General features: G+C 52.3%; 1 protein-coding gene across 1 annotated transcript in view; it reads left to right on the top strand.

The window, feature by feature from the left end:
- The first annotated feature begins 2664 nt into the window (after positions 1 to 2664).
- Positions 2665 to 15720, top strand: part of SHC4 (SHC adaptor protein 4) — a 32543-nt gene continuing 19487 nt past the window's right edge. The window contains exons 1-2 of the mRNA XM_075713989.1: positions 2665 to 3243; positions 12823 to 12893. Of these exons, the coding sequence (XP_075570104.1) occupies positions 2665 to 3243; positions 12823 to 12893 (650 nt within the window). The remainder of the gene's footprint in view (positions 3244 to 12822; positions 12894 to 15720) is intronic.

The raw sequence follows: 15720 nt of genomic DNA on the forward strand, positions 1-15720 counted from the left end.
TTTATCTTTTTCTTGACAATATCCCCTTTCACCACACAGGTTTAAAGCCAGTTCTTCTACCCCTTTTTACCTCCGGGCTGTTAGCTGCAGTAGGACACAGTGGGGATTGCATCTCCTGCAGGGCCAGCTGGGCCCCTGCCTGCCCCTTTTCTCACTCACACAGGTAAGGAAGGCTCAAATTGCCTCCTGGGGAAATTGGTTTAAAACCTCCTGCAGCAGCTGGTGAGAGGGCTCAGGAGATGAGGAGCAGCACGGGCCAGAGGCAGCCCATGGCCATGAACTAGTCTCTAACTGAGCCAAGGCATGGGGGAGCATCCTGGTCACCAAGCCACCCTTTCCTGGTGCCATCATCTACACCAAGGGGCTGCTGTAAGGCAGAAAGCCCCTCGCTGTGTGCCCAAAGAAAAGGTGGGGAGGATGGTAGGGCTGATCTCGCAGGAAGAGGGAATTCGGTTTGTCTGGTTGCATGTTTTTCATGGCAGTAAAAAGAGAAATCTGGGAGGTCCCCCGAGACAGGAGACTGGGGCATCAGCATCTCCCTGAACACGGGTCCTCGTTGTCCCTTCTACAGCAAGCACAGCTCGTACCCCTCTCCAGTCCCTCCTCCTCGCCAGCGAGGGCACTGTGGCCTGTCCATCCCAGCGGTTTCTTCCAGCCATGTTGATGTCGTGTTCTAGTGTGACATCAAGATGAAAGAGTTAAGAAAGAAAAATGTTCATGCTAAGAGAGTTTCTGTGCTTTATGCACAATTAATAGTGCTGCTAATTGCTTCTGAACATTTTCTATCCTTTTATGCTCAAAGCCATCATTAAAGCTTCATGAGAAATTAGTCACTCTTTCTAACTTGTGGCTGGTCCAGGTTTTGCCTTTGGGTTTGATTTCGTGAGCAGTCTGAGCCATTCTCCCCAAAAAAGGGTTGATTCAAAAGCAGCCGCTTCCTCTTTGGGCCATGTTTCACTAGCAGAGTCTGGACTGGGGGGGTTTCCCTACTTTATTGTAGCAGCGATTGCATCTTTTAGGATTAATAGCAGCTTTCATACAAGAGAAAATATTGCAGTGGCTGTGGTGAGCTCCCTCTGTCTCTCCAGCTCTCTGCCCTTGATTTTCTCCTCCTGTCAGAGGCAGGGCAGCAGGCAGCACAGCCTCTCCTCAAGCTGATTTACAGCACGAACCACGAGGAGAAAATGAGGCCAGTACCACCATGAGCATGAGGAAGGTGCACTCAATATTGAAAAGCTAGTGAGGGAAAAGACCGTGGCTAACGGAGGGAACTGAGGCCGCTGTGCCGGTTTTCCCCTTCTGGCCTGACCCCCGTGGCCCCGCATTTCTCTTCCCGCCATGCTGCTTGAGGCGTCGAAACCCCACAGGGAGCCGAGGTAACTCGTCCTGAGGGCCCAGATAGATTTTCACTGGGAAAATAAACCCGGCTCGCTTCTCTCACCGCCTGAGGTACATGCAGTGGGGGAGACGGGCTTTCCTCACCGGGGCTGGGGGCTGGGGGCTGGAGCTGCGCTGCAGGGAGGCCGCTGGCACAAGCCTGCCCGTCCCCTGGCGCCGGGCGGGCGGCCCGGGGGCACGGCAGCCCCGGCTCCGGCCGAAGCCCAGCCCCCGGCTCTGCCGGTGCCGCCGGCGAGGGAGGGCGGGCAGGGCCCTGCCGCAGAAAGGGGCTTTTGAGGGATTTTCGGCACCATCCGGAGGGTCCCTCCCTCCCGCCCGCGCCCCCTCTTCTCCCCGCTCCCCGCCCCGCTCCCCGCGCGCTGAGGGCGCGTGAGCCGGCGGCGGGCGGCGATTGGCTGCGAGGCGCACCCCGGGGGCCGCCGGGCCGCGGCCGCCCGCCGAGCGCCATTCACGGCGCTGCCCGCCCGCACGCGCCCGAGCCTCATTCACAAAAAACTTCATTCATAAAAGCGGCGGCGGCGGCGGAGGCGGCGGCAGCCGGGGCGGCGGCGGGGGCGGCTCGGGGGCTGCGGAGCTGCTGCCCCGCGGCTCTGCGGGAAGCGGTGCCGGAGGCGCAGGAATATTCAGTTGTTTCTGGATTATGGTGCTGGAGGACTTTCCAGCAAGAATTAGCGAGGCTGGCGCCGAGAGCCGCCGGCGCGGTGCAGTTTTTTTCTTAAAATACTGGCTTTGTGCCTGACGGCGGGGCAGGAGCCTTGCAGCGCAGGGATGCTCTTCTGCTTTGGGGCAGCCGACGATGGAGATGCAGCGAGCTGGGCACCTTACGAGGTTCATGCCGGTCTGAAAACGTGTTTGAGCTTGTAGCTCTCTTGCTCTGCTTTTGCGTGGAATATGCTTGAGCTTTCGCTGCAGCCCGGACTCCGCGGTTAACGATGCTACAACTGTGAGTCTTCAGAGCTAGGCGGGATGTAGTGCCTGGCTTGAGGCAGGAACGAAGGCAGGTTTGGATAGCGGCTCTTCAGCTTAAGCTGCTGTACCGCTGCTGTGCTGTCCTGTGTGCTGCTTTTATTACTGCTTACAGAATACCAGATGTCCATGCAGTTTTAAGCCTCGTCCGTTGAGGAAAATAAACCACTCGAGAGGGAGTCAGCAAAAATATCCAATAGGTTTCTGTTTTTAAAATTGTTTGACTTGCTCGATTTCCATATAATTTATCTGCAAGAGCCAATTTATGCAAGAGTATCCAGTTACAGAACTGCCAAGGCTATGAGAGAACGCAGCCAGCAGAGCCTCGCTGGACACGTCCTGTATGTAGGGTTATTCAGACATCCAGGAATGCTGCACAGGGCTAAGTACAGCCGATTCAGGAATGATTCGATAACGTCCCTAGATGAAGGTACGCAAAATACGTCTTTAAACATCAAAGGTTCTTCTTCCTCTTCCCATTCTTCAACACCTAATTTACTGACGGAAGATGTCTCCTTGGGGCCGCAGGACACCTGCACCACCCTGTGCACGCTGATCCCCCGGATGGCTAACATTAAACTTGCCAACCCCTCAAATCTGCCAGGGCTGAAAAGCTTCTGCCTGGGAATGAAAGAGGTGCCAAGAATTAAACTCACGGAGTGCGTTACCATCCCGAGCAGCCCAACCTCGCCCGAGATCAGCTGCCTCTCGGCCTCTTATCCACAGCCCGACCTGGACAAACTGGCCTTAACCCCAAAGCCAGCGGGCAACTGCGCCGGGCAGGGAGCTGAGGAGGCCGCTCCTGCGGGCAGGCAGGACAGGAGCCTCGCGCAGAGCGGTGAAAATGTAGGGGAGCCGGGAACGACCTACGGTGTGCGGGTGAGTACTTCTCACAAGGATTCCATTCTCTGACAAAGCAAACCGTGCAGGTGGCTGCAGGGTGATCCCTGTGTTCCCGCTCCTGGAGCCAGTGCCCCAAAACACTGGCTTCTCCCATGTATTTCCTGTCTTCTGATGTACGTAGGGCTGTGGTGTCAAACTGGGGGAGTTAAAAGGACCACAGCCACTCCCAGAGGTGACATAACATCGTTTTCCAAAAGGCTATCTTTAGAGTCTCTGAGAAGCGCAGCTGAGCTGCAGTTCAAACAGGGGTTGCTCTGGCCTGAAACCCATGTTGGAGGGAGAAGGGAGCCCGTGAAAAGGGCTTCCCATCCCTTGTAGAGCAGCTCCCAGGCACTAGGTCTGTGCTGGCCCACGCTGCTGACATGTTTGTCACGGAGGGCATGGCAGAGCTGCTGGGATCGCTGCCTGGAGCACCTCTCCCCCCGTGCCTCCTGCCCTGGGAGGTGAGCAGGCAGGATGCAAAAGCTGCCCTCCTCCTTTGATGCTATAGGGCTGTGTCTGATTTTCTTGATAATGATGGTGTACAGAAAGGCCTGCCTATTTCTTCAGAAGACAGCCTGAAATAGCCTTTCTGGGTATTTTTCATGTTGTGGACTGGGGTTGATGGGTATTATCTTCTAATTAGCAGTCAGTGGCTGAGAGGAGACCGTGCTTTCTGGGCTGGGTGCTTTCGCTCCCTCACCCCTGCCACACCTGGGAGCTTTCTAATTTTCTTTTCCTCTCTGGACTTTATATTTCTGTGGCCAGACCTTGCTGTTTGCTAGCCATTACGCATCATCTGTCAAAAGCACTCCCAGGTAAAAACTGCCCACTGCTTGCATGGAGGGAGCCTATGCAGACCATGGGAAAATGGCGGAGAAAGCAGTCTAAATCTGCTTCAGAAATATTCATGTAATGGCTGGGCTGGCCAGGGGCTCCTGTAGCTCTCACAGCCCTTGTGCCTGTCCCTGACATGCAAGGGGGACTGCAGGAGCAAGCTGTACGAGGGGTATTAACCAGCATATATTCCTCCTGGTGGGCTGCAGGCAGGGTGCTAAGGGAGTGTGTGTGTGTGTGTAAGCTTTCAGTTTGGTGTACAAGAGGTATCAAAATGTGCCAGAAAGCGTAAAAAAAGCCATAAGCCATGCAAAATTTGTGTTTCCTGTGTGATCTTTCGCAAGCAGGGAAGTCTAAAGAAAAGTGCAAGGCCAAGGAGAATCAATCAATCCCTTTCCAGCTGCAGCAGGAGGGCAGGCAAGTCAGAGGGGAGAAGAACAGCATGGGGAAATAGCCGTGTCCACCTTTCCCCAAGCAGGAATGAGATGCCTGCCTGGCGTCCAGCAGCAGTGTCACAGCTGCTTTGATGGGACACTGGCTGAAAGGTGATGGTGTCCCAGCACGGCACCAGCCGCTGTGAGTGGAGCTGCAGGAGGCCATGGGACATTCACCCAGGGTGCAGCAGGTGGAGGGAGGGGATGCGCTATTTCATTGTGCTGGAATGTGTCCTTTTATGTTTACTTTTCTATAAATTCTAGTACTAACGGGAGCAGTTGAGGTCTTGACACCAGCAAGCTGCGAAAAGAGATGAATGAGCACGTAGGGTGTGACTTACAGTGACAGTGCAAGGGCCAGCGCAGCTCCAGGTGCTACGCTTTCAGCCAGCCTGCAGAAAGGCCTGTGCTGATGGATGGCATCGCGATGCCCAGCGCCCACCGTGCAGGATCTGCCTTGTGTGCTGTGGTCTGAACAGCACCTCGTGCAGCAGAGCTCATGATTAAGGCTTTGACGTACCCATAGAGGGTCAAATACTGAAATGCTAATGCCAGAGGCACACTTAAAGAATTCAGTGTCTGGCACAGGGAGGAGAGGGTGAAGCACAGGGGGAATTTCCTGGGTTTCTGTTGCGGCCCAGGGCTGAGAACAGAGGCACTGAGGTGTCACCTGCCGGGGACCACATGAGCAAGAAAGGCAGAAGAAAGAGCAAGAAAAGAGAAGAACTTGACGGGAAGGTCATGTGAAGCGGGGAAGGGCTCGTCCCCTCCTGCTGCTCCCCAGGTTGTATTTCCAGCATGGGTTTCTGCCAGCCTTTCTGGAAGTCAGGACATTTCACAGGGAATCTCTCTGAAAGGGGGTTGCTGGCAGGAGCCTCCCAACGCAATGGGGCAGTGTTGTTTCCCGGCATCTTTCCTGCATCATCCCACTACTGTTGCTCCCGTGGCTGTGGGCCTGCAGGATCCAGCCCCAGGAGAGCCGCAAGAACATTGCTGACATGCGCCAAAACGTGTCCTGGCCAAACGCTTGGTGTTTTTTTCAACCAGCCCCTTTAATAGCAAGCAGGTCAGTAAATAAGCAGCCTGGGGGATTTTGGGGCCTCAGCAGCAGAGCATCAGCAAGAGGCTCGTGTCCCCGGGGACCACGAGGCTTCCCCGGGAGCTGGCGATGAAGCCCCAGATGGGCTGGGAAGCAGCCGGGGCGCAGGGCTGCAGTGCGGGGGGAGTGCGGGATGGTCCCGCCCAGAGGCAAAGCAGGGCTGGGAGGCTGAGGGGCCAGGCAGCCATGGGAGCTGCTCCCGATCCTTACCCCAATCCTTACCCAATCCTCCCAATCCTTACCCCCTCGCCCTCCCTCCTGTGGCGTTCGGAGACACCTGCTGTCCCCACGCAGCTTCTGGGGCCCTGTTAGGGTATGGGATCGCTGGGATCTCCCCAGAGACCATTTGAGGAGGAAAGTCAGGCGTACGTTACGGGGACTGCTCCTGCCAGAGGTCTTTGGCCTTAAAAGCTTAATCGGAGTCTGAAGAGGGTTTGGTACTTACATGCAGTTGTTTTAGAAAAGCAGTAATAGGGTAAAATAGTGAAGTGCCTTATGGCAGAAGCTGTCCCCTATGGACTGGAGCGAGGCAGAAATTGTCTTGCCGGGGTTGGTTTAAGAAGGGGCGATGCTGTGACTCCCCGTGCCTCCCTGGGCAGCAGCTGCAGCTGTGCGTGGCTGGTGGTGACGGGGCACCTGTGTCGTGGCCATGTGTCACTTGGGCTCCGGCAGGGAAGCCGAGACCTCTCACAGCACCTGTTGCCCAGAGATGTTCATGCAAATAACAAGGAGCCCAAATATTCGTATTTTAATAGGAGCCGGGATGGCTCCGTTTCCCACACTGCTACCTTTCAAAACATGCTTTGTGTGCAGTTCGCTGCAGGATTTACAGGAGGGATAGTCACCTTGTCCTTGTTCACGTTCTACGCGTTACGTGCCTTCCCACAACGTCGCCCATCTGGGACTGAGGTTGTCCCTACATGGTGCCCGTAGCGGCCGTGGCACTTGCGTCTCCCACTGGTGTTTGTTACGGCTGTGGCGAGCCTGAGGAATATTCCAAGAGGCGCTTGCCATCCTTGCTCTTGCTCGTCGGGGAGTGCCAGGGACGTGGCTGCTCCTGAGCAGGAGGATGAGTAAGAACCAGCAGGATGGTGTTAACTGGACCTAACGTGGAGTAAGGCTCTGTGGCTGAGCTTAAATCAATAATGCATGAGTCTTTGAGAGATGATGTTCAGATTAGTAAAGAAATGTGCTATTTAGCTAAAATATGGAAGGGAAATGCTATTGACAGATATTTAAAGTATAATAATATTCGAGTGAAATAATATGGTACAGGTTATTTGTAGCATCCTTTGTCATAAAGGATGGATATATTGGAGTTTTACCAATATATAGGTTGATCCTCTGCTAGCAGTTTGTCATATATATATATATTTAATCAGTTGCTAGTCTCTAGAGTAAAAGGAGCTTGACTGCTGCTAATGTAGGAGTTCTGAACGATGTGAAGTATGTCCTGAAAGAGTGCACGTGGGCACCTGTCCCCGGCACGGTCCTGCTTCTGTGCATGGAGGGTGCGACAGCTCAGCCTGGGGAACCTGCTCCCGGTCTCTGTGTGGGAGGGGGGTTCAGGGCAGCCCTTTCCCGTTCCCCAGAAGCCGCCAGCACATCTCCCATGCTGAGGGCAGGGAAATAATTGAGGTGTTTCAGCTGCAGCCACTTCCTTGGTGCGCAGCACCCTGACTCCGCACCCGGAGAGCTGCTCCAGTCTCGGCACCCTGCATCTCCTGTTGTAAATGGATAACTACAGGCGTATGTGCAGCTGGGGCTCTTGCAGGAAGGAGATGGGCTCTGGTGATTCATGGCTTCAGAGCCGCAGCTGTGAATTGTGAGCCGGGGGCTCGGGGCTGCAGGGTGCTGGAGTGGCGCTTGCCGCGCCGGGCTCGGGGGGACGGGGTGTGTGGCAGCCCCACAGCACCCACCGATGCACGCCTCACGCGCGGGGCTGCACCTCCCCACCGCCAGCACCGCCTTCAAGGCCCACACGCTTCGCCGGGTAATTGCTTCTTAACAGAAACCCACGCATTTTTAGGCCATTTGCTTTGTCTCAGCTGGGAGCATGGGGACAAGGGCAGTTTTGAACCAATTCTGTTGGAGCCCTGGCCTCAGTACAGTGCTGCAGTGCTTTTTCAGCACAAAACTAAAAAGAAAAGGAAAATGTGTGTGCGTTTGCAAACTTTTCCCTGGGTTTTTCTCAAAATTTATTTAAAATTTGAAAACACATCAATGAAAGGGTCAAACTTTCCCAGGAAAATTTCCATTTAGCAAAAGCTGTTCTTCATCACAAAAAGCCACAGCTCACTGCCCCTTAGTGAAGAGGCTGTGCTGTGTGGGCAGGAGCAGCGGGACAGACCAAGGACCCTTCTGTCTGTCTGCACCACTGCTGCTACCGGCACAGACTGGGAGTAGGGCAAGCACGTGAGGTGAGGTCCTCTGGCACTTGCCATCCCTAGAAAATAGCAGTGTAGGGGCTTAGGCCTAGCACTGAAAAATCACTAGTGGGTTTTTGGTGTGCTTAATGGTCTTTAATGGGCTTTCTTCTTCCATGAAGGCATCCAGTCTGTTTTCCTACCCATTCTGCCCTGGTTTTGTGCTCTCTCGCAGGTGCCCCCGGGGGTACCCATGCCTGCAGTGGAGCATGGCTGCTGCTGTGGGCTGCCTTCGCCTCTCTGCTCCCCTCGGGAGGGATGGGAGAGCAGGCTCTGCTGGCTTCGCTTTTGGCTCTGGAAGGTGTTGGTGTTTGCGGGAGGAAGCCGGTGTGGTTCAGGCTGAAGAATGAGCCAGTTGAATCTCCTGCAGGGTACAAACCCAGGCCAAAGCTCTTCATTAGCAGCCTGACTGGTGGCTGCTAATGGCATTATGTAGCACTGACCCCGGCCTGGTAAGAAGCTGCTGTGTGTTGAAGGATGAGCAACCGAGCTGACTGGCTGCTCGGCAGTGTGGTGCGACCTGTGAGCTGACAGGAATGCAGTGCTGCTGCCAGGGTAGCTGTGTCAGCCTCTGCTTTCCAGTGGACAAATGGCTTTTCAGCCCCAAAGCCACCACAGGCAGCGTCTAAGGAAGGGCTGAGAAAACTTCCCCACCAAAACGACAGTGATCTGCGCATTGCTCCTTCCCTGCATCCCTGGCTGGCTCACGGTGTTGTCCATGGAAGGAGGCCAGAGCTTCACCTCCCTGCCAGGGCAAAAGCGTGGGGATCTCAAATCAAATCAAAATTTGCGTGTGTCACAACACGTGAGAGCGTGTCCCGGAGCCTGGCAGCCAGCTACAGGGAGGGCAGCACTGCAGCTGGTACAGGCAAAAGTCATTTTTCCTCGGTGTAAAAGGCAGAGGCCTGTCTCCTTATAACTCCAGTGCCATCATCCTGCCATGTGCTGGTGGCTGCTGCTCGCTTCTGCCCAGTCTCCCTTCGCGCCAGATCCATCAAAGCTAGAGGTGAGTTATTCAAGCAAATCAAAGTGAAACTCCCCCGCTGCTCTGCAGCCGCCTGCCCTGCGTGGCAGAGAGCTGCCCCCCGCCCCGGGGGCAGCACCCCCCGGGGCAGCCCCTGTCCGCAAGGAAAGAGGGTGGTGGGAAGCTCAGAAATGGTTTTCCCTCCGCTTCAAAAGCGCCTTGTTAAAGCAGTGCTGGGAAAAGAAATGCTTGCATGGAAGTCAGCTCCCCGCCGCGCTCACATGCACGCAGCACTGCTGCTTGCGGTGGGTTTCTGCCCAGGCAGCTGTGTTAGGTTTTTAGTGAAGCTGAACCTAGTCTCACATGTGTTTGGACAGAGGCTGTTTAGTGGCAGCATGTTACCTGACTGCCTCTGCAAGCAAATCCTCTTGCCTAGATTCTTTGTTAGTCAGCCACAGGGTCCGCAGGCACTGCTCTTGGCATTACGCATGAATTAAGGCCTGTTAACTAACAGGTAAAATTGCAATGTTGCAGCTGTATTGTTTAATTAGGAGCTCTGTGTGCTGCTCCCTGTATCATTCCTGCGGCTGTCATTCAAGCTATAGCCGGAGCCACTAACTGCATTATGGCAGGGAATGAAATGAGACGTGGGTCTGGATTACAGGGTGCCTGAAAAGCTTATTCAAACGGGCCCTGCCTAGTGTCCTCACATCTCCTCCCACACAGTCCCTCATCCTGTTTGCAGTCACTCTCCATCATCTCTTGTAAATAGATGGGAAAAGACGTGTGCATCTTCACTAACCGGCCTTCTCTCCCCGCCACCCCGGTAGCGCGGGGAAACTGGGCAGCCCCAGATCACCCTCCGGGCTCAAACGCTGAGAGATGAAGCAGCCGCCGGTGCCGATGCTGTCCCTGGACCTTTGCAGGGAGATGGGGGGACAGTTTTGCCTGTGTCACCATTAGAGGAGCCATTCCCTTCCCAGCAGGGGCCAGCGAGTCCTCTCCGCTCTGCTCTGCTCCGCTCCGCTGTTGCTTGTCCTGGCAAGAGCTCTCCATCCTGCTGCTGACAGATCAGCGGGTTCAGCATCTGCTTTCATTGGCGATGTCAAGTCTTTAGCACTTGGCTTCTTTCAGTGTTGGCATTTTATTTTTCTATAGGTAGCTGAATTCTGCAGTTAGCCCTGGGCTGGTTACGGTGCCCTTGTGCCTGTGTCCAGCTTCCCCTAGCAGATCGGTGAAGCTGACCCGTGCTTCTCTTTGTGAGGCTTTGGAAGACGAACGCCCTTCCCTGGACATGACCTTTGAACCCTCGATACCTCTGTCGCCACATTACAAAACCAGCTGGCGATAGCTTGGGCTGGGGCGAGGGCTGTGCATGACTGTGGCTGCCTCTCCCAGGGTGCTGTGGGGGGGCACCCGTGGCTGCTGCCCTGCCGATGCTTTAGCTTAACCCTCACTGCAGCAGGAAAGCGGGAGCTGGCCTCGACCCTGTATCCCTGGGCAAGCCCACTAGCTTTTTGTGGGAGCTGCTGTTTGGGGTATACAGGATGGGGAGTAGGGGCACCACCTGAAATGGAGTCCAGGTGCAGGAGAAGTCTCGGAGACAGGCGATGGCTTTGTCTCCCGCCTTCCCCTTTCTCTCGTACACTGGTCATGCTGCTCGTCGGACTCAGCTATGGAGGGGTTACTCTTTTCCTTGTTTATTTGTTAATTATTTTTGCTTCCTTGGAGAGTGCCTTTGGTTTTCTTGAATAGGCTTCTGGTATCCCATTGTCCTTTATGTGCTCCATGGCTTCTCCCCAGCTCTGTGACCGCGACTTCCTCTGCGGCGTCCCCCTGCCCAGGGCTCTGCTGGTTCTCTGTACCCTCCTACTGAGATGTGAAGGTTCAGCCATTACTAACTGTGCTGTTTTAGATAACCAACGGCAGCTAAAATGAATGAGGGATGCAGTGAGGTGCCATGTTAATGCACTTCCCTACTCAGGCTTTTAAAGAAAAAAAAAAAATCTTTTGTGAATCATTGATAAGTTCAGCTTCACTCAGGGTCACTTATGCAAAAACCTAATATTGATTTTTCATCTTTGCTTAGAGTAGCTTCCCACGCATCTGTTCGGGATGCAGTGGGGACTCGCTTGTCAGCATATGACTCACCTCCTCCTCTAAATCTTTTTTTTTTCAAGGATAGAGGAGCCAACCAGCTCACAGGATGCTTGACCTTATACTGTAGGATCAGAGGTCTCCGCTGTGCTACAAGCTGAGGCTCTAGACATATTTTCCACGTTTGCTTTGTTCCCGTTAAGCAGGAATATCTTTAACAAGTAAGATAGCTCTCAGAGTCCTTTACAAAGTCATTAAATGTTCATTAGGGAAGCGGTTCTGCTAACCCTTCAGATTCTTATTGATGTCCTTCCAGGGCTCTGACCTAATTCTGGAGTTCTCCCAAGGGTTACATTGCTATCTGGAAAGAAACCAAAATAGGGATAGTACAATTGTTGCGGAATCCCTGCTTGACTGCACACATACTTTCTCTTTTTAACACACGCATTCATTTCTGAAAGTCTCCAAAGCTGAATCGGATACCTAAACCCACCCCCCGCTCTGAATGGCCCAGCAGAAAAACCGATTCACAGGCAAAGTGAAGCAGAGGAGGTAAATACAGTACATTTCTCTGGACAGAGTGCTTCCTCTCTCCATTCAGAACAAGAGGACAGAGCATGCATGTCCCTGCCCGGGATTTGCAGGCTGTCTGCTGTATCCTAGAGGCTTTGCCTTTCAGCGGGAGAGGCCTGCGCAGGCAGGCTGTCGCTGCAGCCCATGGGCGCTGCGTGAGCACTGCAGGATGCTCCCAAAAGCCCTTCTCCCTCCAGGAGAATTCATTGTGGAAGAGGGGATGCAAACTGAGAGACTCGGACCTATGCCAGCTTTGTGAAATGGAGATGTCAGAACGCTTCAACAGCAGAGAGATGGCTATCAACAGAAATGCCGAAAGAATTAGTAAGATATGTTTTGGGAGAGGTAAACTCAGCGGATAGACTGAGCCTGACACTTCACTGAGATGAAAACGTTCCATAGGTTTGTACATAACATCAAAGGAGTCTATGGCCTGACATGCCATCACATTCTTGACGTTTCTGAAAATTAGTCCTATGCAAATCACAAGTGAGTATAGAAAAAGCCCCCAGCTCTGCCCCATAGAACAGAAGTGTGGGAGTCAGCCTCTAATTTAAAGTATGTCAGTTTATAGTGCAGGCTTTTAAGAGCTGTTGCTATGAGCTGGAATTGCAACTCTACCTCCTTCATCTTCTGCACAGGTTATTTGTCATCAGACGTGCAGCAGCAATGGAGCCAGTGGTTTTCCTCATGCCTAGTAATGCCTCCTGTTGCTCTGAAGGGACCTTCAGCTCTTCTGCACAGAGGCTCTGCGTGCATCCATCCCGTGGGGCTTCCAGAGCCCCTCTGCTCCCGGGGAATTTCCCTCCAACATTCATATGTTCCTCCCAGCTCAGTGCCACAGGCTAATCAGTGAGAATACACAGAACTGGAAAAAAGGAATGGTTGGACTTTGTGTCCCCAGAGTGACCTACCTTTTTTTTTTTTGTGCTATGCTGTTGAAGCCACTGGTATCTTTATTGCTCTTCTCTACACTTTTCAGTAAAACAAGATCTATTTAGGAAGCAGCTTTAGGATGTCTGATTTGATTTTCCATTTAGACTGTGGTTCTGCATATACTTAGTGGACTGAAATCACATTTGCTTCATTCTGTGTGCTAGATATTAACAAAGTCCTCCTTTCCCTCTGTCTCTCTGTTTTCCCTAGTACATGGGCTGTATTGAAGTGCTGCAGTCAATGAGGTCCCTGGACTTTGGCACGCGAACGCAAGTCACCAGGTAGGCGATATCAAACTGAAATTCAGCCCACGAGTGAAAAGCCTGAGATCTAATTTCTGTATAAAGCCGAGGGTACATGCCAAGCTCTGAGACGATTTTGAATAGGAGTTTGCATGTTTTGTTTTGTTTTTCCCAAGAGATGATTTGAATTATTTGGTCATTACAATAGGCTATTTGCATTGGAAAATGAATTGTTTCAGCCACAGACCTAATTTCTCTCCCAGTTCTTGTTCTGGATGCAGAGAGCCTCCCCCTGCAGTCGCAGCACGGTACAGACATCCCCAGCTAGCTGGGTGCCAGCAGCAGGCAGGCCATGCACGCGGGCTCAGCGCCGCCTGCACAGCTCACCCAAGACACAGGGTAAATCTGCTGGTGCTGCCGTGGCTGCTGGTGGCCACGGTGATGAGCCTGGGTGCTCACAGGCCTCTCTTCCACGCCGCTTCACACCTGGCGCAGCAAGTGCCATCGGTCCCTCAATCTAGCAGGGTCAGCTAATGAATTTTTATCAGATGGGTGACATTGCTTGGCCCCATCTGCACCAAGGACAGGCTCGGCTGGAAGCGGAGTCACAAGGAAAATGTTGAAATACAGCCATTTCCAACTGTACTGCAGGCCTAAGTTTCCAGGCTGCAAATCAGAAAAAGATGGATATTTCACTCTCAGATACAACTGAATGTGGTTTAAACGTGAAATATTTTGTGGTCTTTCAAAAAGCTTGCAACTTCTGTTGCAGATTGCTGCCCGTCACTGGGTGTACGTTATTAACATATGCATCTGTGGGGTTGTTGAAATGTCCTGTCAGGAACAGAAAAGCCCAGTTTTACTTTTACCTTTATTCTTGTAAGTCTGTCAGTGCAGGAGTGTTTGAGTTTTCGAAATAAGCACCCTCTTTCCAGCTCAGAGCGCTGCACGCTGCTGGGATGCGACTGCAGTCCAGCAGCCAGGGCTGGTGCTCTGCTGGGCAGCCCCAGCAGCCACCCAGCATCCCGGCACCTCCAAAGGCTTTTTTGGGGCGGTGGGTGGGTGCAGAGTATTTTGGCCCGGCCTTAGACACGTTCCCTCCTCCCCTCAGCTATTTTTCTGGCATGGTTCATGCTGAGGATGCCAGGAGTGTGGTTGAGGCTTCCAGTGCCTGCCCAACTCTTCCTTCCTGCTGGCGGATGATTTACAGATGCTCTTTTGCTTCCACAAGTGTTCGTATCAAAGAAATCCTGGAGAAAGGAAAGGAACATGAAGAGAGAAGTGTTACATTTCTACCTATTGGCTCCCAGACTTATCAGCTAAAAGGAAGGAACTGAAAAACTCGAGTGCTTAAATGCCTATGTACCACACTTAAAAGCTGCCCAGTTTGGTTTATATTCAAAATCAGCGGTTGTTGACATTTACAATCAACATAAGCATGCACTCACCCCGTTGCCCTCCGCCGAGTCATTTACCCATCAGAAAGAGCCGTGTAGTACACTTAGCCCAAAGCAATCACCCCAGCGCATTCAGACTAAGCCACTGTATTCTTCAACACCCTCGACCAAAGAGCGAGTTTATCTCCCGTTTGCAAGACATGGAGAATGTATGCTGCTACACTTACAAAACAGAGTTTTGGATGGTTTGTCCGGAAAATAGTGAATATGAATTACAGTGTGACAAGAGCTTGCCAACTTAAATTTGGCCCAAACAGTAAGGTTTTGTTAACCAGAGCTATGTGAAAACTTAACAATGGAAATATTTCCATCACCTAAAAAAAAGCCACTGCTGACCTTAGCGGGCCCTTTTGTGCATGAGAAATTCAAAACTTAATCTGTTTGCAAACAGAATGCTGAAGTGCTGAGCTCATGCATGCAAACTTTAAAGTTCGATCGATTACAGGCTGACTGGAGCGAAGATAACATTGATTATTCCCTATTGTTCTGGGGAGTAAGTTTATAGACGGCATGTACAATGCACCAACCAAGGAGTTATTGGAAATGATCCTATTTTAATCATCTCTGTTATTTGTACTGGGGGTAAAAAATATTTTTACTCTGATGGCATTTCACTAAACAAAGAGGCATCTTCTGTTTTAAAGTGATGTAGAAAGGGTCTCTAATTATGTCTGCTCCCTGCCTTGCTTTATGTGTATTTGCATTCTTAGTCTCCTGATCTATAAAATTAAAGACATTATTGACTTCCTCACATGAATGTTGGAAAGATCAACAAACTCGTGTTTGCCAAAGTGCCATGAGGAGTCAAAAGAGATGAGCGTGGAGGATTTATTTTCTAGTTTCTTGCTGGACTTGCACTTTCAGTCACTTACCAGGCACAGGGTTGGGGAAGGCCGAAAGTGCTATGAATGACCATGGGGTGCAGAGATGCCATCCGTACGGCCATCAGGCCAAATGACTGCAGTGTAGCAAAGGAAGGGCCAGGCGCTGAGGTGCTCTCTACCCTCTGCTCTCAGGGGCTGTGTGGTGAGGAGGTTGGCAGAGGAGATTTCACTGCAGCAGTTTTCTGGCTCTCTGCTGTTGCCCGCCTGTGACCCAACTCACATGCTCTTAGGACATCCCTCCCATTTTCCAGAGATTAGTGATCCCAGACTCCATGTAGGTGACAAGAGTAACACCAAGAAATAACAATAAGGGTTACAGGTTCCTCCGCTTGAGATGCTTTGTATTTTTTTGAATGGTCACCCCTAAACATGCTGCGCTTGCTGTTCTCATTATAAGTTGTGTTTGGGCTGTCGCCCTTGGGCCGTGGCAGGTCCTGCCTTTGCTGGACCCTGACATGCACTTCCCTTGTCCAGCCCTTCAGCTCTTTTCTTCTTACATGTCTCCCACTTCTGTTAAATCAAGCT

This window comes from Pelecanus crispus, chromosome 7 (genome assembly GCF_030463565.1).
Source record: "Pelecanus crispus isolate bPelCri1 chromosome 7, bPelCri1.pri, whole genome shotgun sequence".
Taxonomy (NCBI): domain Eukaryota; kingdom Metazoa; phylum Chordata; class Aves; order Pelecaniformes; family Pelecanidae; genus Pelecanus; species Pelecanus crispus.